The sequence below is a fragment of the Tachysurus vachellii genome, chromosome 21, assembly GCF_030014155.1.
Source record: "Tachysurus vachellii isolate PV-2020 chromosome 21, HZAU_Pvac_v1, whole genome shotgun sequence".
Lineage (NCBI taxonomy): Eukaryota > Metazoa > Chordata > Actinopteri > Siluriformes > Bagridae > Tachysurus > Tachysurus vachellii.
In genome coordinates this window covers 8,645,022-8,660,122 of record NC_083480.1, presented here as the reverse complement: position 1 = coordinate 8,660,122, position 15,101 = coordinate 8,645,022, and the positions used below count along the sequence as shown (strand labels likewise).

Here is a 15,101-nt window from a genome sequence, read left to right as displayed (position 1 = left end):
ACTGCTGATAACATGTTATTGATGTGTCAGGAAAGCAGGAGTAAATTAGACCAGGAGGAACCCAAAGCAAGGAGGTTTAACCCTGTTTATTCACTTTAAACAACTGTAAATGATTGTCTGAATCTTGTATGAAGCAAGTATCAGCCTGCCTTCTTCATGTTATTCTGTGCATTTTTGTCTAATGACCATTGTTGGTGACAGCATGCTTGGTTCCCTAAAAGTAAAAAAGCCATTTGTTAACAACATATAAAATGATGTTGATGCCAAACTTAAACCTTATTTTTATGCATTTTTTCCTAGACAGAAAGGAAGGGCTTAACCCCGTTAGCCCATATATACAGTACCACCAGGCACTGCAGGCACGACACTTAAAAAAAGGAAAAGTGGTATGGAACACAGCTATTTTAGGTATATTAAAATGTAGACTTTTGGTCTTTCCTTACTGCTTTTGATGTAATCTGATGTAAACTTTAACCCTACACAGACAAGACTTTAAGCTTGTGATGTCTTCAAGACAGCTGGGTTGTTACTCTGACTTAAAATTAAACACCAGTACAGAAAGCTGAGAGCTATGCAGCCATTAAGACCCTGTAATTGTGAGGTGACCTGCTCTGTGGAACAAAGATAAATTTGGATTCAACAAATCATAGCTTTAAGATCATCTGACACTAGTTAATGGAGTGCTTCAGCTTCCGACACTGAATTAGAAGCTTTGTAAGAGTAATGGGAGTGAAACTCTCACAGTACAATAAAACACACAAGGAAAGTAAGTGCAGGAGCTCAGCTTTAAGCATGAAACCACACCCTGTCTACTGCCATTACAATCTACAGTTAAATGAAAGCCTGGTGTTCACATTTTGCTGAATATGTCCTCCTGTATGATAGATGTGTATTAGATAAAAATGAAAACGCAAAGCTGTTGGAAAATAATAGAAAGCTATAGATACAATATAAAAGATACAAAGTCACATGCTTATGGTCTATGGATAAACTACAGATCTGACTACTTGAATAAAGCTAGAATATAAATTACTAATTATCTTTGTTTTTTACATCAAACTGCAATCAGGCAGTTCAACCAAACCTGGAATAAAAAGTAGTTCTGAAAATTGGAATCTTTGAGAAATGCAGCATGTGCTCTAAAACAGTTTATTTCTTTATTTATTTCTGTTTCTCTGAAAGTAAAAAAAAATCTCTCATGTGACCCATGGGCTCTTGGCAAAATACAGTGAATCTTTCTTACATGGAGATGTAGAGGAAAATTCAATTCCCCCACTTATGCTAATGATAAACAGAACCTGTGTATAAGTACGTGTTCATTCCCTTGTTAACATCAACATTAGATATCTTTATGGCTAATGGCCATTGTCTGATTCTTATCTAGGACACACACATTTCATTATGGTTCATGTTTGATATTGTGATCTACATAAAAATAATCAGAGTAGCTTATTTTTTTATTTGCTCCTCTGATGAGCCACAATGAACTCGCAGCCATTTGTAAACCCACAAAATGCATCAAATTCCCATTTGCTCCAGAAATCTAACCTCACCATTATCCCTTTAAATAAACTAAGCAATATTTTTTTCCTGTTTGCCTTTTTCATCTATAGCACAATAGCCTATTCCATCTGGTCACTTATACTTGAGGAAAACAGGTTTTTAAACGATAAAAAAATCCCTGTTGAATATCTCATTTCACCCCAGCTTGTGCAGATGGATCTAATGACAGGAAATTATGATGCAAATGGTCCTAATGACTGGCAGTGTGCAGTGGACTGGTTAATATTCTGTCCACTCAGTGGAGGTTGCCTGACACAGAGAGCAGTGTGATAACAGACTGTGCTGAAGGAATGTTTTACACAACTACATTTGCGCTTTTTCTGTGTCAGGACACAAAAATAAACCTGGCATCAGATTTATCAGGGATTTAGATCATACTTTGTCACATACAGCCTTGATCCGGGGTTCAGGTTCAGCCCTGAGCTTTCTGTGTTTCCTCAGTGTTTTCCTCCACCTTCAAATGCACAATTTTCTACTCACTTCTGGTGCAACTCAACAGTAGATATAGTGGATATATTACATATTATATATTACACAATAATTGAGAGGTTTAGAGCTGCCAAATAATGTCATATTAAATCTTTAAATTAAGATATATCTTCAGAGACTATTCATTCTGCCTCAATACATTAGCAATATATTAAATTATTATTAAATTTGTGTGTGTGTATGTGTGAATGTGAGTGTGTGTATGTGTTCCAGGATTAGTCCTGCATCGCATCTAAAATGTCCCAGGATAAAGCCTTTACTAAAGATAATGAAATCAATACAAAATGCTGTTAAAACAACCCTCACCCTTTCATTAAACTTCCAATTGTTTAAAAGTTGGAAACTCAACCTTTTTTTTAGATTCTCCTTTTGGAGGCTTTTAGATCTGAAACTCTTCATTTTGACATTCACAGGTAAGCAGACAAACTTGCAGACTGCAGTTCTGCTTTAAAGAGTCAGCAAAGCTATTTACAAGAGATGTGAGAAAAAGTGAAAAGCAAATGACCCTTAACATCCGAATTTCCCTTAGTCACCACTCAACCATTTATACGACACTAAATCAGGAGGTTAACAGTAAGACAAGAGGTCTGGTGTTGGATTACATTTCATAAATAAAATATATATATTTCAAGTATATCTTCATGGCGATGCTTTGTCAGTGTGATTTAAACGAGTATAATGCAGAAATTATCATGAATTGGTGCTTGTCTTGTCTCCTGGAGTCTAATATCTTAACTCAATTTGTGCCTAATGGAGGAAAGGAAGTGGCTGCTCAGGGCTCCATTACAGCCAGGCACAGAGGGCTTTGTATTAGAAACCCTTTCTCTAGCTAAGCACTCGTTCTCTTTGCTTCATCTAAAAATATCCAGCTAATATTTCTAAATGTCATTCAAAAGCAAAGGGTTTCCAAGGTGGTGTATGTGTATTTATACTGCATATTTAACATCGCTGCTTTTGAATCCTTGAATCCAAAAGGTAGAAATTCATTTTCGATAACCTCTGTCAGGAGCAGCATCTGTCATTCTAAACACAGGTTTGTATTAATGTGGTCATTGTAATATGTTATCCTTTGTATAGTTACTAGTAATTCTCAGGCACTTGTATGGTGGAAGCTCTACAGCAACATATCCTGTCATGTTCTATTCCTTTAATAATAGTCAGTTCTAGGTGTGAAATCTCCTGCATCTCTGTTAAGCTGAAATATTATGGAAATAACCTCAAGGCCACTAATAATGCTCAGCAAAGCTGAAAATCACAACCCGCCATTAGGCTTTATTAATTATTGTGTTCTTATAGATATTAAATCTTAAATTAAATCACTCAGATTAAATAGGTTTAATCCAAACCTTAATTACTCAAAACAAGTAAGCCTTTACAAACAATGTGTGAATAAATAGACATGTAAATACACATAGATAAACTAATATCTATAAGAAAACAATAAAGAGGGGGGGTCTGCATGTCATTTCAGAATAAATAGAATAAATTATATTCTAATTATATAGAAACGATAATAAAAAAATGAAATTGGTATCTAGTCTACTTTCTTCAGTTTAATGCTGAGAAAAACTAAAATTACTGAATTGTTCAGAGTTTCTGGATTTATGTACATCACAATCGAGATCCATGGGAGATTTTGAGATTTATTGTATGTGGTTGTAAATCGTCATACAGAACACATACTAGTATATTATATATATTACACATACTAGTATATATTACAGTAGTAGTGTGATCAGGGTTGCAGAAAGCACAGAAGCAAAGTTACAGAGCACTCATCTACAGAGAAAGCTTAATTTTTTTGGGAAGCATTGATAGTCCGGTTCAGTATGACTGCAAAACGTTTCCCGACATTAGATTCATAAAGCTAATAGCTAACATAGCTAATGTCTCTGTGTAATGTACTGCAGTACTAGAGGTCTGTTTTATGAATATTAATGACTAGTGGTTAGTCTCAGTAAAAATGTACTGCAGCTTATTGAAAATATATTGGCATGATTTCCAGAGTAAAAATCATTTCTGGTTTTTGTATGGACATTTAAAATCATACAAAAATTATTAAAAGATCCTCTTAGGGTTAATATATATAACCAGACTTTTTCTCTAGAGGTAAAACTCCCTGCATTGTCCTGCAATAACACCCCCCACCACAACCACCACCACCACCCTTTATGCAAGTCTTTTTTTTCTTTATGCAAGTTAATACTCAAGGACAGAAGACAGAGATTAAAATGTTATCATTAATAGCCATGAATCTTATCTGGAAAAATGCTAACTAAAACATACTGTTGTACTGAATAGGTCTAGGTCGAGGCTAGCCTTGTTACCAAGCAACGCAAGAAAGTGACGGGGTGTGAAAAGGAGCAAATGTCTGTCTAAGACAAAATCACTAGACAAAAATGGGTCATGTTTTTTCATGCTTATGACCATTGCTTATATTATAACTCTGGAGCCGGTTTGCCCTTTGTGAACACATTTGATGCCAAAATGTGGACACCTTTATGGCCCGAGGCATCCACTTTCCTCAGGCATCCATGAAGTTAGCTCTCAAAATGAAAGTAGTTGTGGGGATTGAAGGGGTGAAAATTGAATAAGTAAAAGCAAACTATAGTAACGTTTCTTGCTAACTTTTAGAGCTGCAATAAGTTGGATGTTTTCCTCTCTGTATTGTAAGTTCATTAAGATGCTCCAGTGAATAAGCCTCTCTAACTACTTTGTTATTTAGTAGTCTTCTTTATTCACCTCATTATAATATTCATATCCTTTTAAAACCTAAAACTTTAGTGATTCATTGTGAAGATTTCTTAGGGTGGGTTTATCACAGGTGAGAAAATACATGTTTTTTTATGTGAGGAAAAACATGTGTGGGGAAGTGTTGATCTTAAACATTCATTAAAAGGCATCATCAATCTTAAAACAAATTAACCAGCAGGCTGTCTCATTCTTGAGTGCATTTCCATAGCTAAGAACAGGCCTCGGTCCAGCTGGTTGCTCGGTGAGTATTTCTCACAGTCACTGTCTTGCTGGCCCTTTGTGTCAGCATTAAACTGAAGAAAGTACACTAGATACCAATTTAATTTTTTTTGTTATCATTTCTATATAATTAGAATATAACTTATTCTATTTATTCTGAAATGACCTGCAGACCCTCTGACACAAAGAAGGAGACCTCAGTGGAGCATTGCATTTGTTTTAACATTTGTTGTTCAAGTCATATGCTTTTTGACCGGAGATAAATAAGGTCAGAATAATAATTGTGTCAAGACAATCTTAAGTAAAGTCCCCCCTCTCTTTCACGCTCACTCTCTCACGCTCACTCTCACTCTCACTCAGTTTGTCATGAGCTGTAATTCTGGCAGTATTTTGTTTATACTGAGTAATTTATAATTAAATAAAATCAATGAAACAATGTGCCTTTATATAAGATTGTTTTTCAAAACGTGTCTATCATAGCTTAACTTATTTTTAAGTGCTTAGTAACATACCTTGTGGCATCCCACTAGGGTAATGCATATTGGTTCCCAAATCAGCTATAAAACCTTGCAGTAACGGCTTACTTTTATAAGCAATAGCTCTTAAGGACTGAGCAATAATGACTAGTCATTCTCCTTAATGGCTTACTCATAACTGTTTCAGATGTGCATGTGTCACATCACTGTTGAACAAAGACTTACAGTAAGCTGCTTTCCTTAGCATGTTCAAATATAGAGATTTGTTACGTATAATTCAGGGTCATCAGATTATTCTGTTACATCCTGCAAAAGTCATTTATACAGAATATCTGGATAAAATGCACTGATGCAGCTCACTGATGGTCTTTAGACTCAGCACTACAGTGAATAAATATGAATAAATCCCCCTGATATTTTTCTCTGGCTTCCCTTCACAGCATTGTTATTCTCTTCATGCATTCAAGCTCTCTTATCTGTACATACTGAGTATAAAGATGAGTCAGAGATAATGGGAAATGCTGTACGTTAGTCCTTACTGTATACTATTAAATCAGCGTTAATACACTAGAAGTGAAAACAAGGTACTTATGACACATTTTATGTTTGTTTCATTAGCAGTAACAAACATATAATTAGCAGAATGTTTATTTCTTCCATGACTAAGAACATACTTATGTCTGAAGAGTGGAATATAGAAAACAGCCACTGGATGTTATTATGATATAATTGTGTATCATTGTGAGTGTATGAAATGAATATTATTAATTTCAGATTAACCTCAAAGAATACTATCACTATTCTGCAATTATTTTTTATTTTTAGTTAATTAAATTTTTTAAAATTGCATTAATGTTAATTAAGTCAAAAATAATGATAAAATGTCAACAGTGTTTTTGTGTATATCATGACCAGTCATGACCTTTAAAAGTCATCTGTCATCATTAAGAACTTAACGCCTATTCAACCTCTGATTAAAGCTCATCATTAGATGATCAACGTGATCATTGTAATGATCAAACATTGTAAATGTTCTAAAGCTTAAACAGCAAGAATCAGAGGATCTTCATATTGACAAGACCTTCTGCTGTGTTCAGTCATGTGTGAGGTATCTGAGCGGTATTCAGCCCTTGAGAAAATAAAATCCTTCTCTCTGAATGTGGCACACAAAGACAAGCAGAGGACACATCTATACACTACAAGTGCTGCCATTAACATTTTTTTTAAATCTATTTTCAGATAATAATATTATTATTATTATTATTATTATTATTATTATTATTATTATTATTATTATTATTATTACACATTAACCTAGTTGAAAGGTCATAGTTTTCCCTTAAATAAGTGACAATCAGACAGTTGGTGGAAACTGAGTGGTGAAAACACAGGAAAAACCTCACATTTCCACACACTGCTCTTTAAGTATTGTCTCTAAGTATTGAATCAAACCCTAATACTATACTACCTGTTCTGTCATAATAAGATATTCAGTTAAAAATACGTCATTGTTTTGACATGTAGTCTGAGTCCGATTTGAAAGTAAAGTAAATGAAAGCATAGGGCCTAAATGCTACAGCTGGGACTGACAGTGTGCTTCAAGGCAAAGACAGTAATAAAATGTATTTTTGTATTCATAAACTGTTCTCTTTGTGTGATTATATATCTGCTCTTTTTTTCTGTTTACTTCAAGCTCACAGATCTCGAGATTTAAAACAGTAGACGTACTGTCTATCAGAAGCAAAACACCTTGTAAATAAGCCTAATTAAGAGACATAACAAAACAGAACAAACAGCAACTTTGATAGAAAGACAATGGCTTTAGTAGCCTGAGAAGACCTGCTAAGTGCGAACCTGTTTGTTGGCTATTATTTAGCTGTGAGAGAGAAAATCTGAGAAAGAAAAAAAGAAAAACACACCATGAGTCCCTGTCTGACTCGCTCAGAAAAAATAACAACGTTTATAATAGCATAATATTTTAATAATAACATTTCAGAATAATAATAATAATAATTACATTTCATATTTCTTGGTTAGACTTTCGAATACTATAATCACAAAAATCATGATGCAACAGAATACCTGTGTGGAACTGCTGATGTTGTCTTACCTTTGTAGAGCTGAGTAATGATGTGTAAGCATATGAAAACTTGCACATGTTGCAGGATGAATGCACAAAAGTCAAAGAGCTTATACATGCATATTGTATAGTAACAATAAAATGAGATTACTTTAGGATTCTACAGCATTAACAACAGCCATTGCTAATTATAGGTCAGAAAGGCACTGGGTGAGTCCTTCTGCTAACATGGACGCTATAAATGTAAAGGAAGCGGCATTTTTAAAAAGATATATTATTATTATTATTATTATTATTATTATTATTATTATTATTATTATTATATTTAATTTTCTTCATTTAACCCACCACAGTCATGTCATGAGATCATTAGTTTTCAGTATTGTTGAACTTTCAAGCTCTCCCAAGTTTCATTATGGATGTAAAATATTTTGGTACTTAGTTAACTTAGTAACTGTATGGATTTGTTCTGGATTAGGATCAGACTTCATTTTGTACAAAAAATGTTAGCATTTCCTGATCTTATCCTACCTTAACTAAACACAATGTTATTACTAGGTATAACAGAAAATAAGAAAACAAACTGTCCCAAAACAAACACTTTCCATGTTCCTACCTGGTTTTAACTTGTCCACATGTCCAATATTCCACAAAGCCTTAACTTTACTTGAGTGATGGTTGGTGATAAAATTGGCCTTTGCCTTCTTTTTGCTGATGGGGTTTCCCATGACAGTACTGTAGTTTCCCCAAGAGTACTAGATCATTGGTTCCAAAGTGTACATGAGATCTGCCACATCTGGAACCTCCTACTCCTTTAGCTCCTCATTTGTCTCCCTGATGACTCCCTACTCCAGCTGCAGATGCAGGACAGTGCGATCACACTATGTGCAGTGCCAACAATGCAGGCTGCTTGTGTGCATGGTGTATATGAACACCACCCTCTCTTCCTTGTTTAGAACACTCTGCTTTCAGTGGTGATCAGTTACGGATCGCTCTAGTGAGGAAGGAGGGATTGCAGCCAGCCCTTTCTGGCCCTACCCACCCCTGATAACACACACATACAGTACTGTATACACTTATTTCAGGTTAAGCAGTTTAGCTTAACCAGTATTTAGAGGAAAATCAAAGTAATCACAAGTGTTCATGGATGTTCCTCTGTCCTGTCATTCAATCATTATATTCATTTATTCTCTGTTCTCTAGAACATTCTCTCTCTCTCTCTCTCTCTCTCTCTCTCTCTCTCTCTCTCTCTCTCTCTCTCTCTCCCTATCTGTGGTCAGGTAATCTAATATGCTTTTCAGTTTTCAGTGCCCTACTTAGTCAATCCTTTTATGTTGTGCTTTTTCACACGAACATCCCTGATCTGTTAGCTAGGTGTGCTCTTTTCATAACCAGTAGTCCACCACCAATACTTGCGATAAAAAGGCACATGTGAAAATACTGCTTTAACTAGTAAACATGTCCACATGCACCACTTCTCAACATACTTCATCTAAATAGAGAAACAATAACAATCCAAATGGTACATATTTGAGATAAAAGTGTACTTTTCAGTAATTTAGGCATAATGACATTACCACTGATATTAAATTGATTTAACTTTCATGGCTAATTCTACTGTATTTGAGAGTGAGGCAGTTATTTAGCATTGTGAACTTATTTGCACATGTTAGGGATTATATATCATATTCAAATAGAGAAATTTCATTATATTTACAAATAAAAATGTAAAAGATGTGATTACATATGTAAGTAATCTCCACATTGCTGAGAAACCAGTAAAACAGTAGAAAATCATTTGCCATTTGATATAGCATAGTCTGTTGAAATACCTACATGCAATTAAAGTGTCTCAGTATCTCAATACAAACACACCAGGTCCAAGAAGGACCTAGTGTTTTTTTAGAAAACATAAAAAGTGTGACGGTTAGTAACTGACAGCCAGTGATTGAGCAGCTAGCTTATAGATGTTGGTCGTTTTAAGCTAATGGCTGATTAAATCCATGCTGACATAGCTAAGTGAAATGATTCTCCCATTCTATATCCTATACTGTCTGTAATTCTGCAAATATCTGTACTGATGTGACCTTTATAAAGTTTACACCTCTGTTCAGTCTGTTGTCATGACTGTCCTTACATGCGATTGCATGTTTCGTATCTTTTTATGTCTTGTATTTTTATTGATTTCATTTAAGTCTGTATTAATGGAGCAACTGCCAAATTCACTCCAAGTCAAATTCCTTGAAAATAAATATAAAATATAACAGTGTCTGAAATGACTTCTGCTGACGATTAGATGTTTTGTCACTAGTGCAGTGATTGAGTTTCTCACACGTACTGGTGCATAGACATGCACGTGACATTATTGATTAGGAACCTGGAAGCCTGTGGGGAAGGGATCTGTTCACATTATAGATGTATATTGGTCTTACAACCTCAGAAATACTGGATCTGAGGAAGGAAATCAAGCAATCAGACATGTAACATAAACACACCTTAAATGCTGCCCATTTATGAGTTTACATTACATTATAAACAGAAGGCCAGCCTTCTTCAGTCCTCTCACTGCTCCATTCCAATAAATTGTCTCTCCTCTATTGATTTCTTTCCTGCCCAGAAAATGCACGTTGTTATTTTAGTAGGCTTGTGATCTGAAGAAGTGGATATTGCATGACAAAGATATAATGCCCTCAGGGGTGCATGGTGCTTTACTTAGAATGGCTTTCTTGTTCTAGGTTATAAAGGGTAACTGCTATCTTTAAAATGCAGCCAGACATCTAAATAGCACCAAAAAGTGAATGCTGTGGGTTTTTTATGGGCACTTTTTTTATGTATCTAAAGACCCGGCATAATTGTTAAGAAGCTGATAAAAAAAATGAAAAAATGACAATAAAAAATGTAAGGATGATATGATACTCATTGCTTAACACATTGTCCTGTGGTAATGATCAAATGAGGACGAATGACTTTTAGAACCATAGAAAGATTCTCACCCATATTTGCACAAACCCTAGCTCACTACCCCACTGCTGTAATCCTGTTATCTGGAAGGCTATTAAAATACCTGAACACAGCCTAAGCCAGTGTAAGTTTAATGCCATGGGAAGAGACGGTCCATGGAGCAAGTGAGGAAAATGAGCAGTGAACAAGGCTTTTCTTTCGTCCTGTTACAGATGCAGGCTACTGATGGAGTGTTTTGGTTCATACTGCCCTCTTCTGGATGAGACACACACATTTGGCAAACCTGTTTAAAAAATCACAGAATGCTTTCTGTTTGTCTGGATCATCAAACTGGGCAGAAATCCTCCTTCAACATTTAGGTAAATTAAATGTTTTCTAGCTCTCAAATCCACTACTGTGTTAAATGAGCTGTAAATCTGCCATGCTGGAATGAGGGTTGAAACACAGCTGGAACGGAGACGAAATTCCATCCAGCTGCATTCCATCAGGTGGAGAGACTGGCAGGCTCTCAGAGCACTCACCTGGTGCCAGCATGCACCTATTCAGAGTCTCAGACACTGCTTGTTGTGGTATTCATGACCAGTGGTATTTGTGACTAACTAAAAGAATCAGGAACTGATAAGTAAGATTCCTGAATGCAAGCTGGCATTGTTCTGGCTTGATGCCAGTAGCATGATGTTTTTTTTCTTTTCAGGAAATCTTTGTGTCCATTGTGTCCTGTCTCCATTCCTAGCATGCTTAGGTCTGAGCTATGTACAGGGTAGGCAGAAGAATCTCAAGGTTAATGACATATGAATCACCATGATGTTAATATACTGAAGGTATTCAGTATGTATTCTGGTACACAGCTGGTTAGGTGTAGTGACAGGAACAGGAAAAGTTCAGTATAAAGTGAGTAAAAGGAATGTAGTGTGTGTAAGTTTGTTTTATTTATTTATTCATTTTATTATTTTATGTGATAATGTTTTGATATGTGTAAAGATTTCATGTTTCAAGATGTGTATCATAGATTTTTTTTAAAATAACCTGCTTTTTATCGTTGATAAAAAGTTACTATAGCGCTAACAATAGCTCATGGTAAAAGACTTGCTCCAGACATTTGTCCTGTCTGCTTTTGTTAGACACTCAGTAACCACGCTACAGAAAATTCTGTAGGTATATTTTATTACTTTATCTTTTAACTGCTATGTTGGACCCACCATTGAATGTCACTGTGTATACAAAAGTTATAAAAGTTAAAAGTTTGTATATAGTTCTGTTCTTTTGGTCCTAAAAGAAACATTGAATAAAAAGTTCAATGCACATTTGTCAAGGCCATGACAATGCTGTCTTATCCAAAGGCCTCTGGCTCCGTGCCCATTTCATTACAGCCACTGTGTTTCAGATGGCTGAGATAGGAGGGCAGCAGGATGTTCCTAGAACTAAAATAAAAGAGAGGGGGAAAAAAAATGTGTGTGTGATGGAGGGTGGTTTTGAGGTAACACACCGGCTGCTATGACAACAGGAAAGGGAGTTTATTGTATCTCTGGTGATCTCTGTTATTGTTGGTTACAAGGGTCTGGTCTGGTAGTCTGGTCTAAAGTTCTGTGTGTGTGTGTGTGTGTGTGTGTGTGTGTCTGTGTGTGTGTGTGAGAGAGAGAGAGAGGGAGAGAGAGAGGGAGAGAGAGAGAGAGAGAGAGAGAGAGAGAGAGTGCATATATGTCATAAAAATATGGGTGTATCCAGCATGACCCTGTTTGAGGCCACTTTGCCTGTGACCTTGTCAGCTTGGTTTAATACATGATCTACATCACTGTGATTATCCCCTGCAGTGCTGAACTATTTCAGTCCGTTCACACTGTCACCTCCTCTGTGTCAGTGGACTAACATCACAGTCGCCATATCTCAAGCCACCATTCAGCCGATGGATCAAAGCTACACAAAATCTAACTACGAAAGGATTACTCGCGTAGCTTTTCCCACTGTTGATGTTAAAAGATGTGTACAAGAGTGCTGACTCCTAGTTTCCTAGTAAAAAGAAGACAATGGCTTCCTAAGTAATTGTGGACTGAGTCATAGCACATAAAGACAACACTCAAGTTGATTTGCCAAGCAGGTGGTGGAAAGAAGCAAAGTGAGAGAGGTCAGGTGAAGTAAATAGTAAGAGTGGATGTGTCACCAGGTGTATTCATTACTGACACTTACATAGAGAGAGACAACAAAACCCCACACACCGAGAGAGAGACAGACACACATGAGATGAACAGGAAGAGCTGGAGTTGCACTCTGAATCTTAAACATCTTTATCATTCCAATTTCTAAATACGTTTGTGTAGATTATGCCTTTTATACTTAAAAAGAGCAATTATTTTCTCTCTATCTTTCAGCCTCTTAATTCTTTCTAGCTTTTTTTCACTAATTTTTACTGGAAGGACCTGACTCACATTGCTGTTTCTTGTAACTATATCCCTTTCTCAAGTTTTGCTGTGATTGCTGAATATGTATTAAGAAGGCTGAGTAAAAATCTTTAATACAAAAAAATCAATAATAAGTCAAAAATGGTGGTCCTGGGATTTGATTGCGTCTAGCACAACTAATCAAACCTTACTCTGGAGCAATAACAATATAAATAAATTGATTCTATTTAACATAATATATTATTCTATACATGCATCCAAACACTGTCCATCTGTGATTAAACACTAGTTCACATTAAATAAGTGTTAAAACTCTTTCCACATGCTTTCCACAACTATTTTAACATTGTATCCTTCAGCAACATGCCTTGTTCTTTGTGGAGTCCTCTGAGTTCACCGGGTGAGAAAACCATGCCAGCAAGGCCTTTCATCTCCTGCATGCGGTTACATATTTGTTTTCGGGTGACGTATTGTGAGCATCTATATCACTGTCACTAGACATCATTAAACATTCAGCTGTGTGTTTTTCCAGTGTAATTATCAAGCGGTCACGTTTCACCCCCTCCTCCACGTCCATTTGAGCACAGATCTCCACCCTGTAGTGACGTTCCCATAACTGATAACAAACAGACATTACATTTGCTCATAACAAAACTATTAACATGTTTCCATTTGGCTCTGCTTGACATTTCCAATACACTGAGGATGCATAACGCTTATCATTAATCCTACTTGGAAGAAAAGAAACAAAAACAAAGAAAAAAGGCTTTATCTTTACATTACACAATCCAGTATGGATATACGAAGGGGCTGTCGGAATGGGTGTGAGTGTATACTGTATGTGTGTAACATGTCCTAACCTGGACAGAGACTGAGGGAATCCCACACACAGTGATCTCACGTTATACAGACTCGACTGCATCGAGCCCCTTGAGGCGAGGAAAGGGGTGGATGGAGACCAAGTACAATGAAACAACGCTGACGCAATGGTTTAGTGCTGCACTATCAAGCACACAGCCCATAGATGTGCCTGAATCAGGACAGCGGTGTGGGCTCTCAGGATAGAGGAGAGGCCCAAAACAGCAGGTCTGTTTACACTGTTAGAAAAATAAGTACCATACTGATCTCTAAGGGAGAACTATGTATGCAGTGTGTACTCTCAGTTGTTGTTTAAATCCAAATCAAACCTTAATCCTCTATTCTAAATCACCTTCTATATCCCTGTAAGTATGGGATCAGTTTCATTTTACATTGTCTATAATCAATTTCATCCACATCTCTTCCACATAATTCATTTTAAATATGTTAATAGATGATTAAGGAAAATATGATCCAAATACACATTCATTTATTTCTTTAAAATGTAATATGCATGATATAGTTTTTCTTTCTCTTGCTGATGGACTTCAGTTGTAGACAGTATATAAAGACAAATTTATGCAATAGGGAATATGGACTATTGATTGTTAAACATCGATAACTGGTTTCTCAAGGCAAAGCAGAAGAAAAGGGATATGTTAATAATCTACTAAACATCATCAGCCAGAACCTAACGGCATATTATTTAGAAGTAGTTGATAGGCTGGTTGTTAACCGTCTACACATGGTTGACTGGTTTTAAAGTGTCTACATTGGACTAACAAAATTAAGTTTTACCAAAACCTCAGACAAGTTGTATAACTCGGTAAGCACATTCCCTGCATAGACACTAAGGTCACCTCTGTGACTTTTATTTAGCAATTTTGTTTCTTAGCAGTTTAAGCTCAAGTGTATTAGCAACCTAAGGATTCAAATAACATAACAATGTGCAGTGGGGTAAACAATATAGCATAATAAGCAGTAATGAAGGGCTGAAGTGGCTATAACTGTATGCATGTGTAATTCTAGCTCCCTGTAATTCTGCATTTCAGGAGTTGTAAAGTCTGAGAGAACAGAAAGCAAAAGAAGAAAGAGTCTGAGAAAGAGGGTGTGTTCTAATTAAAAACACATCTAATAATGAATTCACTCTCTCATCTCTTTGGATCAATACAGCATTGTGTCTTTAATCTCCCACATCTCTCGCATAGCCCTGTCGACATTCTGGCTCACACTGCCTGCTATCTACTGCATGCCATGATCAAAGTTTTCATCCTGAATGGAAGATCAGGATCCAGAAGATAAACT

General features: G+C 36.1%; 1 protein-coding gene across 3 annotated transcripts in view; it reads right to left on the bottom strand.

Annotated features, from left to right (window-relative positions):
• Positions 1-15,101, bottom strand: part of nhsl3 (NHS like 3) — a 41,409-nt gene that overhangs the window by 15,055 nt on the left and 11,253 nt on the right. Inside the window, exon 1 of one of the 3 annotated variants that reach the window (XM_060896925.1) lies at positions 8,198-8,627. The exons of the other annotated variants lie outside the window; for them this stretch is intronic. Within the exon in view, the coding sequence (XP_060752908.1) occupies positions 8,198-8,309 (112 nt within the window). The 5' untranslated portion in view covers positions 8,310-8,627. Of the gene's footprint in view, positions 1-8,197; positions 8,628-15,101 lie in introns of those variants that run through there. 3 annotated transcript variants of the gene reach the window in all.